The sequence below is a fragment of the Anser anser genome, assembly GCF_964211835.1.
Source record: "Anser anser genome assembly, chromosome: 28".
NCBI classification, from domain to species: Eukaryota; Metazoa; Chordata; class Aves; order Anseriformes; family Anatidae; genus Anser; species Anser anser.
The window spans coordinates 3065525-3076766 of record NC_139749.1 but is presented as its reverse complement, the minus strand read 5'-3'; the positions used below and the strand labels follow the sequence as shown (position 1 = coordinate 3076766).

The 11242-nt window shown below is 65.1% G+C and overlaps 3 protein-coding genes across 10 annotated transcripts in view; 2 read left to right on the top strand and 1 right to left on the bottom strand.

The window, feature by feature from the left end:
- Nucleotides 1-34: 34 nt before the first annotated feature.
- LOC310887312 (uncharacterized protein) lies at nt 35-4911 on the top strand. 6 transcript variants are annotated; one of them, XM_083813137.1, is made up of 7 exons: nt 1147-1523; nt 1934-1998; nt 2148-2218; nt 2407-2435; nt 2697-2793; nt 3082-3166; nt 3463-4911. In XM_083813137.1, the coding sequence occupies exons 1-7, from the start codon at nt 1231-1233 to the stop codon at nt 3534-3536; spliced, it is 714 nt and encodes a 237-aa protein (XP_083669263.1). In that variant the 5' UTR covers nt 1147-1230; the 3' UTR covers nt 3537-4911. The 6 variants fall into 6 exon arrangements, with proteins under 6 accessions (XP_083669264.1, XP_083669263.1, XP_083669260.1 ...); XM_083813138.1 differs by adding an exon at nt 35-630 and having other exon boundaries at nt 1142-1254; nt 1445-1523; nt 2407-4911; XM_083813134.1 differs by having other exon boundaries at nt 2151-2218; nt 3082-4911.
- Nucleotides 4912-5046: 135 nt separating this feature from the next.
- LOC310887314 (HCLS1-associated protein X-1-like) lies at nt 5047-6886 on the bottom strand. 2 transcript variants are annotated; one of them, XM_083813146.1, is made up of 8 exons: nt 6730-6886; nt 6455-6648; nt 6246-6361; nt 6092-6137; nt 5900-6015; nt 5494-5644; nt 5257-5404; nt 5047-5169 (listed from the first exon to the last, which is right to left on the bottom strand). In XM_083813146.1, the coding sequence occupies exons 1-7, from the start codon at nt 6780-6782 to the stop codon at nt 5286-5288; spliced, it is 795 nt and encodes a 264-aa protein (XP_083669272.1). In that variant the 5' UTR covers nt 6783-6886; the 3' UTR covers nt 5047-5169; nt 5257-5285. The 2 variants fall into 2 exon arrangements, with proteins under 2 accessions (XP_083669272.1, XP_083669271.1); XM_083813145.1 differs by having other exon boundaries at nt 5047-5404.
- Nucleotides 6887-9556: 2670 nt separating this feature from the next.
- SMG5 (SMG5 nonsense mediated mRNA decay factor) overlaps nt 9557-11242 on the top strand; it is a 28835-nt gene continuing 27149 nt past the window's right edge. For both annotated transcript variants that reach the window (XR_014575709.1, XM_083813096.1), the window contains exon 1: nt 9557-9715. Coding sequence is in view for 1 of the 2 variants with exons in the window: in XM_083813096.1 (XP_083669222.1) it covers nt 9639-9715 (77 nt within the window). In the remaining variant the exon portion in view is untranslated. The remainder of the gene's footprint in view (nt 9716-11242) is intronic.

Genomic DNA, 11242 nt, shown 5'->3' with positions numbered 1-11242 from the left:
GCAGCTTTGCAAGTGGTTTTACGGACCTGAGGCTGTATACCTATGACAGTTTAAAAATCAAACAAATGAAAAGCCCAGAGAAACCCTGTTAGACAGGAGAAGAAGTAAGCACCAAGTGCTTTGTTGTCTGGGCCCCGTTCCGTTTCATGCTTGCAAAATATGTTTAGCCCGCAAAACGGTGCAATAAAACAAAATGCCTCTTCTCACCAAGACGTGAAACATGCACGTAAAAATGACACGGGCACCACGGCGAGCCTTTGCGTTTGGGCTGGGTTTTACAGAGGAAGAACCTCTGAAGAACCTCGGGAAGAAGACCCCGGTGTGATGCCACAGCTGCCACCTCAGGGGGCATCTCTGTGACCTCAGAGGCATCTGCGCTCCCCCCTGGGTGAGCCTGCGGTCTGCAGAGCCCCGGAGATGGCGAGGAGGGCTCCCCGCAAGAGGCGCCCAGGGGCATCGCCAGGCCCCTCGCAGAGCGGGGCCGCCTGCGAGGCCGCAGGGGAGGCAGCGGGGCCGAGCCACGGGTACGAGTCGGGTTGTTCCCACCCTGGGCCGGGGTGGAACCGTGGGCAGGGGGACCTGTGGACGCAGGGACACACGGACACAGAGCGAGGCGGCCGGTGGAGCGGGGTCAGCCTTGGGCAGCTGACGGAGGGCGACGCTGAGGCTTTGCTGGGAGGCAGTAGCCTCAGGTTTTGCCTCACAGGGGGGGCCAAGCCCCGAGTTTTGCTGCATGGGGAGGCCAAGCCCTAGGCTGGGGCCGCTCCTGTCATAGCACGGCCGTGCCTGGCTGAGCGGGGTGGCCGTGCGGACGGGGACCCCACCAGCGTCCTGTGGGGGGAGGCCGTGGTAGGGGACTGTCCCTGCTCCCTGAACAGCCTGAGGCTATTGAGGGTGGATTTAGATTAGATGTAAGGAAGAACTTCTTTACTCAGAGGGTGGTGAGGCACTGGAACAGGTCGCCCAGGGAACCTGTGGAGGCCCCTGAAAGTCACCCAGCTCTGCTGCCCTTTCTTGCTGCAGCTGGGAGGCCCCTGGGAGGCTTCCCAAGCCCTGTCCTCTGGCACGGGGCTCTGTCGAGGCTGCTCCTGCCTGCTGTGGCTCCTGCGGACAGACAGGCTCCGTCTTTTTCCTCCCGCAGGTGCCTCCACGTGCAGGTTGGGCTGCAGGAGGTGAGGCACTCTTTGGAGTTAGTTCCTGGCTCTGCCAGCCAAGAGCCTGCAAGGCGGCATGGCACGGCCACGGAAGCTGCAGGTAAGCTGGGCGCTGCTGCTTGCTCCGAAGTCCTCTGGGGTGAACCCACGGAGCTCCTCTGTGCCCGGGGAAATCGCTCCAGCAACATTTCCTCCGTGGCAGAAGAACCACAGGCTGCCCTGCTCTGGGGCACGCCTCTGGTGGGGATCCAGGGCAAGAGACCTGACTGTGCGCTCATTTCCTCGCCCAGGGACGGTCGTCAGCACTGCTCACCGTCTGGCAAGGGCCCTCGTGCTGCAGAGCCTCCTCAAGACTTGCACCTCTGCTGCGTACGTACAACACGTTTCTGTCGTGGACCGGGGGGACAAATGGGATGGCTGCGGGCCAGAGGGTGACAAGGGGAGGGCGGCGGGCACTGCCCGGCCAGCACACCGTGGCTACTGCTGGCCAAAGCTCAGGCGCTGCCGTTTCCGTTCTGTAGTTGCGTTTACTTCCCTGGGTTATTCCCGCTCCCTTTCTGAAGGTGCTTCTGGAGCCCTTCCTTTGGGAAAGATCTGCCTGCGGCGTTGGACAGTGTGCACAGGAGGAGCGTTTCTCTTGGGGGCTGCCCGCTCAGCTTTCTCTCCACAGCAGGCTTCCAAAACGGCTTCTTCTCAGACTGAAGTGGAAATCCACCCACAGAGGGCTTTGCCCAAGGCTTGGAACATTAACAACAACAACAAGACTCCCTCCCTTTTAGGCAAAAGATGACCCTGCACAAGAAGGAGTTCTTGAAAATCTTCATCGTGGTCTCAGTGACCCTTGGTGAGTTTTCACGAGCAAACGTCTGGCAGCAGCCACGTTCCCCACGTCCTCCTTTCGCCTGCTGCCACACGGCAGCAGGAGGAGACAACGTGACCACGGGGACCGTTCGCCGCCCCAGCAAAATAACCATCTCTCGGTGATGTGCACAGCAGCAGCTGGCGCGCTTTGCTGCGGGACCTCGCGGCTGGCCTGGAAGACGGGGGCAAGGAAAGCGGCCCAGGTGGGTGACTGCTGTGGGACAGGCAGCTCCTACAGGAGCGCTGCTGATGGGAGCTGGGTCAATCTCTGGCTGCTCTGCTTCCCCGTGGAGCGACCCCAGGAAGCAGCAGCTTTGCCGCGTCTTCTTGGGGAAGCCTGTGGGGAGCCCCAGCAGCTTCGGTTCTCTAACAGAGAGCTTTTCCTTTCCAGAAGCTGCTGGAAGAAATGGAGTCTGTGCGGTAAGAGACATTTCCTGAGCGGGACTTGGTTTCGTGCAGTAGCCTCAGCTGACCTCTGGCTACTCGCACTCATTTTTGTAGCATCCGGGGCTCCCGTGTGTCTTTTGGGTCTTTGCCTTTCGCTAAACCTGGTGATGAAGGGGAGCACTCACGCAGAGAAAGAAAGGAGAGCCAAGCACAGCCTCCTTGCTGGGCTCGGAAGCTCTCAGGAGGGGACAGGCTGCCCTCTGATGAGATCTACTGCTTTCCTGTTGGCCGCAGGAACTCCCTGGATTCCATGGAGGTCCAAGGCAAGAGGATACGGCTCCTGCTGGAGCAGGTGGCTTCGCTGAGGGCAGAGCTCAGCAGCGTGACGAAGGTGATCCCGCGCTTTGGGAAAGGAGGCCGGGATGAGCAGAACCCCAGGCGGCCAGAGCCTGGCTCCTGGCTGACCTGGCAAGCGCAGAGGGTGGAGAGAAGGGTGCGGGGCCTGGCCCGCGTCTGCGCTGTGGCTGCAGGCACAGACACTGTTCCTCAGCCCTTCCTTCTCTTGCATCCCTCCAGGCAACGCTTGCCGCGAGCTTCTGACCCAGGCCTCCTTCTCCTCCGGAGAAGCTGAGCCGCCGCCGCCGCGTTTGCTTCCTGCGACCGTTTCTGTCTTTCCCAGGTGGTTCAGGAGGTGAAACGGGCAGCCTCTGAGACGGCTTCGGAAGACGACGTTCAGCCGTCTGACCGGGCGCCGAAAAGCTCAGGTACAGCCACGTGCTGGCACGGGGCCCAAGGCTGGGGCCGAGCAGCTTTCTCTGACTCCCCCCCTGCCCTCGAGCTCCTTGCGGGTGCCTTGGCGCTGCCCCCGCGGGCATTTCCCTGCCGAGGCAGGGGGCTCTCTTCCTCCCCGCTGCGTTTGGCTCCGAGTCCCGTGGCCGGGTCACCCTTTGCTGTCTGCACCTGTCATCCACGCGGGCGCTCACTGCCTCCCAGCACCACCGGAGCTGCTTCCTGCGGTGCAGAGCAGCAGCCAGGTGGGTCCTGTACTTTCCCCGTGCAGATGGGCGCCTCCACCCGACGAGGACAGCGACGAGAGACGTGGGGCTGGCCAGCGGCATCGATGACACCGTGTAAGCACCGCGTTCTCCTAGCCTGTGGCCTCTTGCACCCTTACGCTCCTTTCTCCATTAAAGGTGCCACCAGCGACCGTGTCCAAGACCTGCGAATGCCAAGCGAGTTGGTCCTGCAGGCTTTTTTTTTTTGCTTCTTCCGTGCCACAAATCCTTCTGATAACTATCTCGCGGGTTTCAGCCCTTCCTGTGAGGTTAGCAGATGCCCCCCACAGCCCGGTTGCGTTGCTCAAGCCCGCGGTGTCGATAAGGATCCTGAAACCAAAGGTCTAATGCAGGGCACCCTTCTCGCGCCCCAGAGGCCTCCCGGGGACGCTTCCTGCAATCTGCTGTCTGCTTGAGGCGTCACAGAGCTCCCCAGTGTACTCCAGGACGCCGCAGAGGCCTCCCAGGGGCCCACATTTTGTTCTAAAACCAGTTAGAGCCATTGGAACGCTCTCCAGGGACCTCGTGGGTGCCCTGGAGTCCTTCCAGGCAGCACTACAGCCCTTCCACCAATCTATAATCCACTCTAGAGTCCTCACGTGTCTACAAGGAGCACCCGGTGCACTCGAGCTCTCCCTGAAACCCTCCCAGTGACCTCCAGTGTCCTCTAGGATGCCGCAGAGGCCTCCCAGTGCTGCCTTCAAGCATCCTGGGGCCCTGCAGTGCTCCCTAGGACCTTCTGGAGGCCTCGAAGGGCCCTGCAGTGTACTCTAGCACACCATGAAGACCTTGCTGGACTCTCCAGTGCTCTCTCCAGTCCCCTGCAGGCATCCCAGTCCCCCCCCGCTGTTCTCCAGTGCCCCGTACGTGCCTCCCAACGCTCCCGGTGCAGTCTAGCATCCGATACAGGTCTCCCAGTGTGCCCTAGAATCCTCCCCGGGGCACTTGAGAGCACTCTGGGTTGTCCTAGGAGCCTCCTCTTGCACCCTAGAGGCCTCCCAAGGACACTTCCTATAATCTGAGAGCCTCTTGCGGCCTCACAGGGCTTTCTAGCGTGCTCCAGGGCACCCTAGGGGCCACCCAGGGCCCTGCAGTTTGCTCTAGGATCAGCCAGACACCTTGCAAGGCTCTCCAGGGACCTCGGAGGGACCAGAGTCCCGCGTGGGGCCACTGGCAGCAGCCGCGTCCCTGCTGCCACCCGTCCCTGCCTGCGGTGCCAGAGCCCCCCGAGGATCCCCCGGCGGCCGCATGAAGTCCGCGCTGCCCCGCGTCCCGGTGTGGGAGCTTTCCCCACCCGGAGAGCCGCTGCTTTCCTCCGCCGGGTCCCTTCCCAAGCCACCGCCGCCGCGGGCAGCGCTAATGAAAAGGCCTTGGAAGTGCTCCCAGGGCCCTCGAGAAGGGCCCAGGGGAGGCGATGAAGCGGGAGGGGGAGGCGGGCAGGGAGCAGCGCGGGCACGGGGCCAGGGCAGAGGAGCCCCATGGGTGTCTGCACCCACAGGGCAGCCCCCGGAGCTGCCGTGGGACCCCCACCTCCAAATCTGGGGGGGTCCCGGCCCACCCCGCGCCCGAAGGAGCCTCACACGCCACCGTTAGCATAAATAGACTTTATTGCTCTGTACACATATACACGCTCGCCCCCAAAAGGCGGCGGCGCCCCAGAAGGGGGGGCAGCCCCCAGCGCAGCCGCTGCGTCCCAGCAGGACCTGACCCACCTGCAAGGAAAACGGGCGGGGAGAAGGGGCTGTGCCCGCCCCGGGCAGGGCCAGGCAGCCCCCCCGGCCCCCCCACGTCCCTCTCACGTATGGGGGCAGCTGCCAGGAGGGCAGGGCTACCAGCCGGAGAACCAGCGACGGAAGAAGGTGCCCAGCACGGACGAGGGGTCGCTCAGGGTGGGAGCGCGGAGCTCGTCTTGCTGCGGCCACGTGCCTGCGAACTGCGCCAGCTCCCCTGGAGGGCAGAGGGGGGGCTCGCTCGCCGGGCGCTGTCCCGCTCCCCTCACCCCTCCCGCACCCCCCCCCGTCAGCCCCCCCACTCACGGTCATCCATGTTGAGCACCTCCTCGCGGCAGTCCTTGCCCGTCCCGTCCTCCTTGGTGGTGGTGATGAAGGCCTGGTCGCCCCTCCGGAGGGTGACGGTCGTCTCGCGGCGCCCGTGGCTGTCCTGCACGGTGCGGCGCTCCTCCACCGCCTGCACGGGGCACCCTCACGGTGGCACGGGGCACCCGCAAAGTGTCACGGGGCACCCACATGGTGTCATGGGGCACCCGCACGGTGGCACGGGGCACCCACACCATGGCAGGAGGCACCCACAAGGTGTCATGGGGCACCCACGCCATGGCACAGGGCACCCACACGGTGGCATGGGGCACTCACGCCATGGCACCGGGCACCCACAAGGTGTCACGGGGCACCCACAAGGTGTCACGGGGCAGCGCACACTCACCCCGTCAGGCAGCGTCACTTTGGTGACGGAGACGCTCTTGAAGTAGGAGCGGGGCTGGGGCTCGTCGGGCCTCAGGATGGTGCCCAGCCCCGCCGAGGACACCTGCGAGTCCAGATCTGCGGGGCGGCCGCGCGGTGAGCGCGGGGAAGGGGTGCCCGGCCCCGACCCCCCCCCCCGCCAAAGGGCACCCACCTCGGTCCTCCCTGCGCTCCGGGGGGGCCGGGCGAGCGTCCTCCAGCTGCAAGGCAAAGCCAGCACCGGTCACCGGAGCCCGGGGCCCGGGGGGGGGGGGTGCTCCGCCACCCGAGGGGCCCCCCCCAGCAGGGCAGGGCCCCCCCCTACGCACCCCCGGGAGGGGGCTCCAGGGCCGGGCCGGGTCTCGGGCGCCCTCGGGGCCGTCCGGGTGCTTCAGCATCGAGTCGCGCAGCGGCCGCCCGGGGCCGGGGCCGGGCAGGGGGGGCTCTGCGGGGCACAACCGGGGGCGGGGGGGGTGAGGCCGGGCCTCGGGGCTCCGCCGAGGCCCCCCCCGGTGCCCAGCCCCGGTCCCGTTCCCACCTATGGCCGGGGGGGGCCCGGCCCAGGCCCCCCCGAAGACGCCCAGGAGCTCGCCCGCGTCCCGGAGCAGCTCCTCCAGGCCGCCGCCGGGGCCGAAGCCGAAGCCATCGGGGGGCGGCGGCCGGGGGGGGCCCTCGGCGTCCTCGTCTCCGTCCTCGTCCCGCGGCGCTCCGCCGAACAGCGGCTCCCGGGGCCTGCGGGGGGGGGGGGGGCGCGCTGAGACCGGGAAGGGGAACGGGGGGAGTCTGGGGGGGGTCCCGGGCCCGTCCCGGTACCTGCGGCCCCCCGGGAGCCCGAAGAAGCTGCGGAAGGCGTCGTAAAAGCTCATCGGGCCCGGCCGCGAAGCGCCGCAGCCGCAAAGCGCCCCCGGAACCGGCACCGGGAACGGGAACGGGGCCGGGACAGAGCTCGGGGCCTCCCCGCAGCCCCCCCGCCACGGCCCGGCCCGGCCCCGGCGCTTCTGGGGAGGGGACGGGAGCGGAGGGGGCCTGGGGCCTGCCGGGGGGCGCAGCCCCGGTAGCACACCAGTAACACCAGCAGCCCCAGTAGCACACCAGTAACACCAGCAGCCCCGGTAGCACACCAGTAACACCAGCAGTCCCAGTAGCGCACCAGTAACACCAGCAGCCCCAGTAGCACCAGCAGCCCCGGTAACGCCAGTAGCCCCAATAACATCACACCAGTAACACCAGCAGCCCCAGTCATACCAGTAACAGCAGTAACACAGCGGCCACCCCAGCAACACCACCAGCAGTCCCAGTAACACACCAGTAACCCCAATACCACCACCAACAGCAGCCCCAGTAACCCCAATACCACCAGCAGTCCCAGTAACACACCAGTAACCCCAATAACACCACCACCAGCAGCCCCAGTAGCGCACCAGTAACTCCAATAACACCAGCAGCCCCAGTAACACACCAGTAACCCCAATAACACCACCAACAGCCCCAGTAAGACACCAGTAACCCCAGTAAGACACCAGTAACCCCAATAACACCACCAGCAGCCCCAGTAACACCAGTAACCCCAGTAACACCAGAGCGCGGCTCCCGAGGCAGAGGCAGGGGGAGCAGGGCCAGGCGGTGACGTCCCTGTGCTGGGAGCCTGGGGGGCCCGAGGGGAGAAGGGTCCCACCGGGGGGGTCCAAAACCAGCGCTGCCCCCCCTGGGGCACAGGGAGGGATGAGAAAGGACACACGTCGCTTTGTGGTCTTTATTCTCCTCAGTAAATAACCCCCGCGGGGGCTGCAGTTGAAGCGAGCGGTTTGAACTGAAAAATACAAGATCTGGACTGCATAGAAAAAACAAAACAAAACAAAACAAAACAAAAAAGACCAAAAGGAGAACAGAAAATGGGGGGGGCCCTCCCCAGCTCCTGGGGGTGGTCGCAGAGAGCAGCGGGGCGGGGGTACAGAAATGAGGGAACTACAGGACGGCGTGGGGTTTTTGTTTTTATATACAAGACAGATTTATCCATTGAATTTAGAACACGGTACAAAAAAAACACTTCAACTAATTCATCTCACAATGCTGTTCATATCAATTACTGTTCTTATTCCTAATAATAAGGGGGTTTGCTGTATGCAACGCGCAGCTTCCACTCCTTTGGATCCCAGAGGTTCTGGGGCAGCAGGAGGTGCGGGGAGGGGGAGGAGGGAGAAAGGAGTAAAAACCAAAAAAGGTTTTTACTCAGTTGGCGCCCCAGCTGTAGCTGTTGTAGGCAGACTTGTTGGCCTGGGATTTCTGGGGGACGGAGCTGCCTTGGCTGCGCTGCCCGGAGCCGCTCTGCGGGGAAGGGGGACAAGGAGGAGAAGCAGAGGGTTAGCACCGGGGTGCGGGCGCTGCCATCTCTGGGGTGCCAGCCCCGGGCAGCTCCACAGGGTGATGCTGGCACCGCTGGCCCCGGGCGCTGCGGGCTAGGGGTTGTTTGGAAAGAGAGAAGGCGCAGAGTCCTGTTGCATGTGGGGTTGCGTAAAGGCTTCCCAAGGGAGTTCAGGTGTACCCAAAGGCTTCCGTTGGGAGCACTTTTTGATGGGAGAAACTGATGCCGTATGTGGCTTCTAGGGTCGTAATTAGGGTTAGTTTTGGGGTTACTGGGAGGCTTTCAGGGGGAGCTAGAGGGCTCTGGGTGGCCCTGGTCGACCTGTGGAGGATCTAGAGTGCAGCAGAGGACCACAGGAGGCTTCCAGTTTGCGCGTGTGTGCTCTAGAGCCCTGCGAGTCCTCCAGAGGCCTCCAGATTCCAGGAAGCATCCTTGTTTTGCCTCTAGGGTTCAAGAGGAGGCTCATAGAGCACCGCAGGGTGCCCTGGGAGGCTTCTAAGGCATCGTAGAGGAAACTGGGGGTCACTGGAAGCCTTTCTGGTCGAGCTAGAGGGCACTTGTTGTCCCTGGTAGACCTGCAGAGGATCTAGAGCGCAGCGGAGGACCACAGGAGGCTCTCAGCGTGCGCGAGAGCGCACTCGAGAGCCCTTGCGGTTCTGCTGGAGGACACTAGATTCCAGGAAGAGAATTTATTATTTATTTACATTATTTATTTACATTATTTAGTTATTATTATTATTTATTCCTTCTTTTGCCCGCGCGGTGCGTTAGGAGGCTCGGGGCGCACCCTGGAGTGCCCTGGGGGGCCTCTAGGGCGTGCTAGGCGACCCCGGGGGGCACTCGGAGGCTGTCCGGGGAAGCCAGCGGGCAGGCGGCCCAGCCCCACAGCTCCTGCCCGACCCACGGCGTGAGGCGGCCGCGGGGAAGCCCCCCGGGACCCGCGGGGAAAAAGCAGCCCAAGGAACCGGCAGCCGGCGCCTCCTCGGCCCCGCTTCCCGGCGCCGTTCCCCCCCCCCTCCTTGGGCCGCCGGAGTGACGCCGGCCCGGCCGCCATGTTGCCAGCCTTTAGTACTGGCACGGCCGCCATGTTGGCGGCCCTCAGGGGCGGCGCGGCCGGCCCGTTTGCCAGCACTAAGTACTGGCGCGGCGAGCGGCGGGCCCTCGCGGGGTGAAGCCGGCCCGGCCGCCGCCATGTTTGCCCTCCGCCGAGATCTCGCGAGAGCGGGCGCGGGGCAGGGGGCAGCGGCGCAGCCATGGCGGCCGAGCGGGGCCGGGGGCGGCGGCGGCGGCGGCGCGGGCGGCGCTGAGGGGGCGGCGGGGGGCGGCGGGCGGCGCCGGGCCTCGCCCCCGCCGGGGAGCCATGAGCCAGGGCGGCGGGGCCGGCAGCGAGAGCGGCGAGCCCGAGGCCAAGGTGCTGCACACCAAGCGGCTGTACCGGTGAGGAGCCGGGGGGGGGCGGGGAGGAGGGGGGAACCGGAGGGGATCGGGGGGATCCCGGGGGGGATCAGAGGGATCGGGGGGATCCCGGGGACCGGGTGGGATCCCGGGGACCGAGGTGGTGAGGAGGGATCAGGGAGACCGGGGGGGGATCGAGGAGACCGAGAGGGTTGAAGGAGGCTGGGGGGGATCGGGGGGATCAGGGGGGATCCCGGGGATTGGGGAGGATCAAGGGGGCTGGGGGCGAGCAGGGGGATCGGGCGGAATCAAGGGGACCAGGAGGGACCACGGGGATGAGAAGGGCTGGGGGGAATCACGGGGGCTGGGGGGGATCGAGGGGACCGAGGGGGATCAGAGGCATCAGGGGGATCCCAGGGAGCAGGGGGGGATGATGGGGACGGGATGAAATCGGGGGGACTGGGAGAAATGAAGGGGATCGGGGGATCGAGGAGAGCGGGGAGGGTTGGGGGGATCACGGGGACAAGGGGGGGGATCAGGGGAAGGGGAGGGGAAAGGGGGAAACCGGGGAGACCAGGAGGAAAGAAAGAAGGTGGGAGGGTACGAGGAAAGTGGGGAGGATCGGGGGGAAGGGGCTGGGGGTGTGGGAAGGGCAAGGGAAGGGAGATTGGGGGGTCAGGGGAGGTCTGGGGGGGCAGAGGAGGACGTGGGGGAGTTACGGGAGGGTTAGGGGCTGGCGGGAGGACGTTCGGGGTCTGTGGGATATCGGGGGGATGCTCAGGGAAGGGGGCGAAGGAGATGGCAGGGTGTAGGGAAGGTTTGGGGGAACCGGGGAAGGGGACGGTGGAGTTTAGGGAAGGCTGGGGTGAAGGAAATTTGAGGGGGGAGGTGGGGGAGGATCCCAGGGAAAAGAGTGGAAACAAAAGGAAAAAAGGAGGTGTGGGAGAAGGAGGGGGGGGGGATCCAGGCAAGGTTGGGGGGGGGAAGGCAGGGGATCCAGGGAAAATGTGAGGGGGTAAGCAAGGGGGGCAGGGAAATGGGTCAGGACACGGGGGGTGGAGGAAGGAGTCGTGCAGGGTCCACAGGGCCGGGGTAGGAGATGCGAGGCTGCAGAAGGACATGGGTAAGACGTGGGGACACCCAGGGAAAGGGGAGGCCGCGACGGGGCGTGCGTGGCGTCGGTGGCACACGGGGGAAGAACTGGAAGGCTTTTGGGGCCAGGGGCCGCTGGAAGGAGGGCAAGGCTGCGGCTGCTGCGAGCCCGCGTGATAGAAGCGCTCCCTGGGACTCTGCTCCCGCTCGCGTCCCTGCGCTGCCTGGGTGGCGTCGAGGCCAAATTCTGGCGGCCTCGGCCTCCCCGGCCCAGCAGGGCTGAGGCACGGCACCGAGGTGCTCCGCAGATGCCTCGTTTTGTGAGCACGTCCCACCCGTTGCCCCCTTCTGCCTCCGTTTCTCCAGCAGTAAAGCAGGCTCGTGGGTGAGTCGAGGGGCGGCAGCGTGCTCTCAGAGGTGAAGGAGGTGGCGAAGGCGCAGATTTTTTTTAGGCACGGCCCGTTTGCCTTTCGTCTT

What these genes read in the sequence shown, in the direction of transcription:
- LOC310887312 (XM_083813133.1), top strand. Translation starts at nt 1,231, where the DNA reads ATGGCACGGCCACGGAAGCTGCAGGTAAGCTGGGCGCTGCTGCTTGCT. An exon ending in AAGACTTGCACCTCTGCTGC is followed by an intron (nt 1,524 to 1,933) that starts GTACGTACAACA and finishes CCTCCCTTTTAG; the next exon opens with GCAAAAGATGACCCTGCACA. An exon ending in AGCTCAGCAGCGTGACGAAG is followed by an intron (nt 2,794 to 3,081) that starts GTGATCCCGCGC and finishes TGTCTTTCCCAG; the next exon opens with GTGGTTCAGGAGGTGAAACG.
- LOC310887314 (XM_083813145.1), bottom strand. Translation starts at nt 6,782, where the DNA reads ATGAGCTTTTACGACGCCTTCCGCAGCTTCTTCGGGCTCCCGGGGGGC. An exon ending in CGGGCCCCCCCCGGCCATAG is followed by an intron (nt 6,362 to 6,454) that starts GTGGGAACGGGA and finishes TGTGCCCCGCAG; the next exon opens with AGCCCCCCCTGCCCGGCCCC. An exon ending in GGTGCTCAACATGGATGACC is followed by an intron (nt 5,405 to 5,493) that starts GTGAGTGGGGGG and finishes TCTGCCCTCCAG; the next exon opens with GGGAGCTGGCGCAGTTCGCA.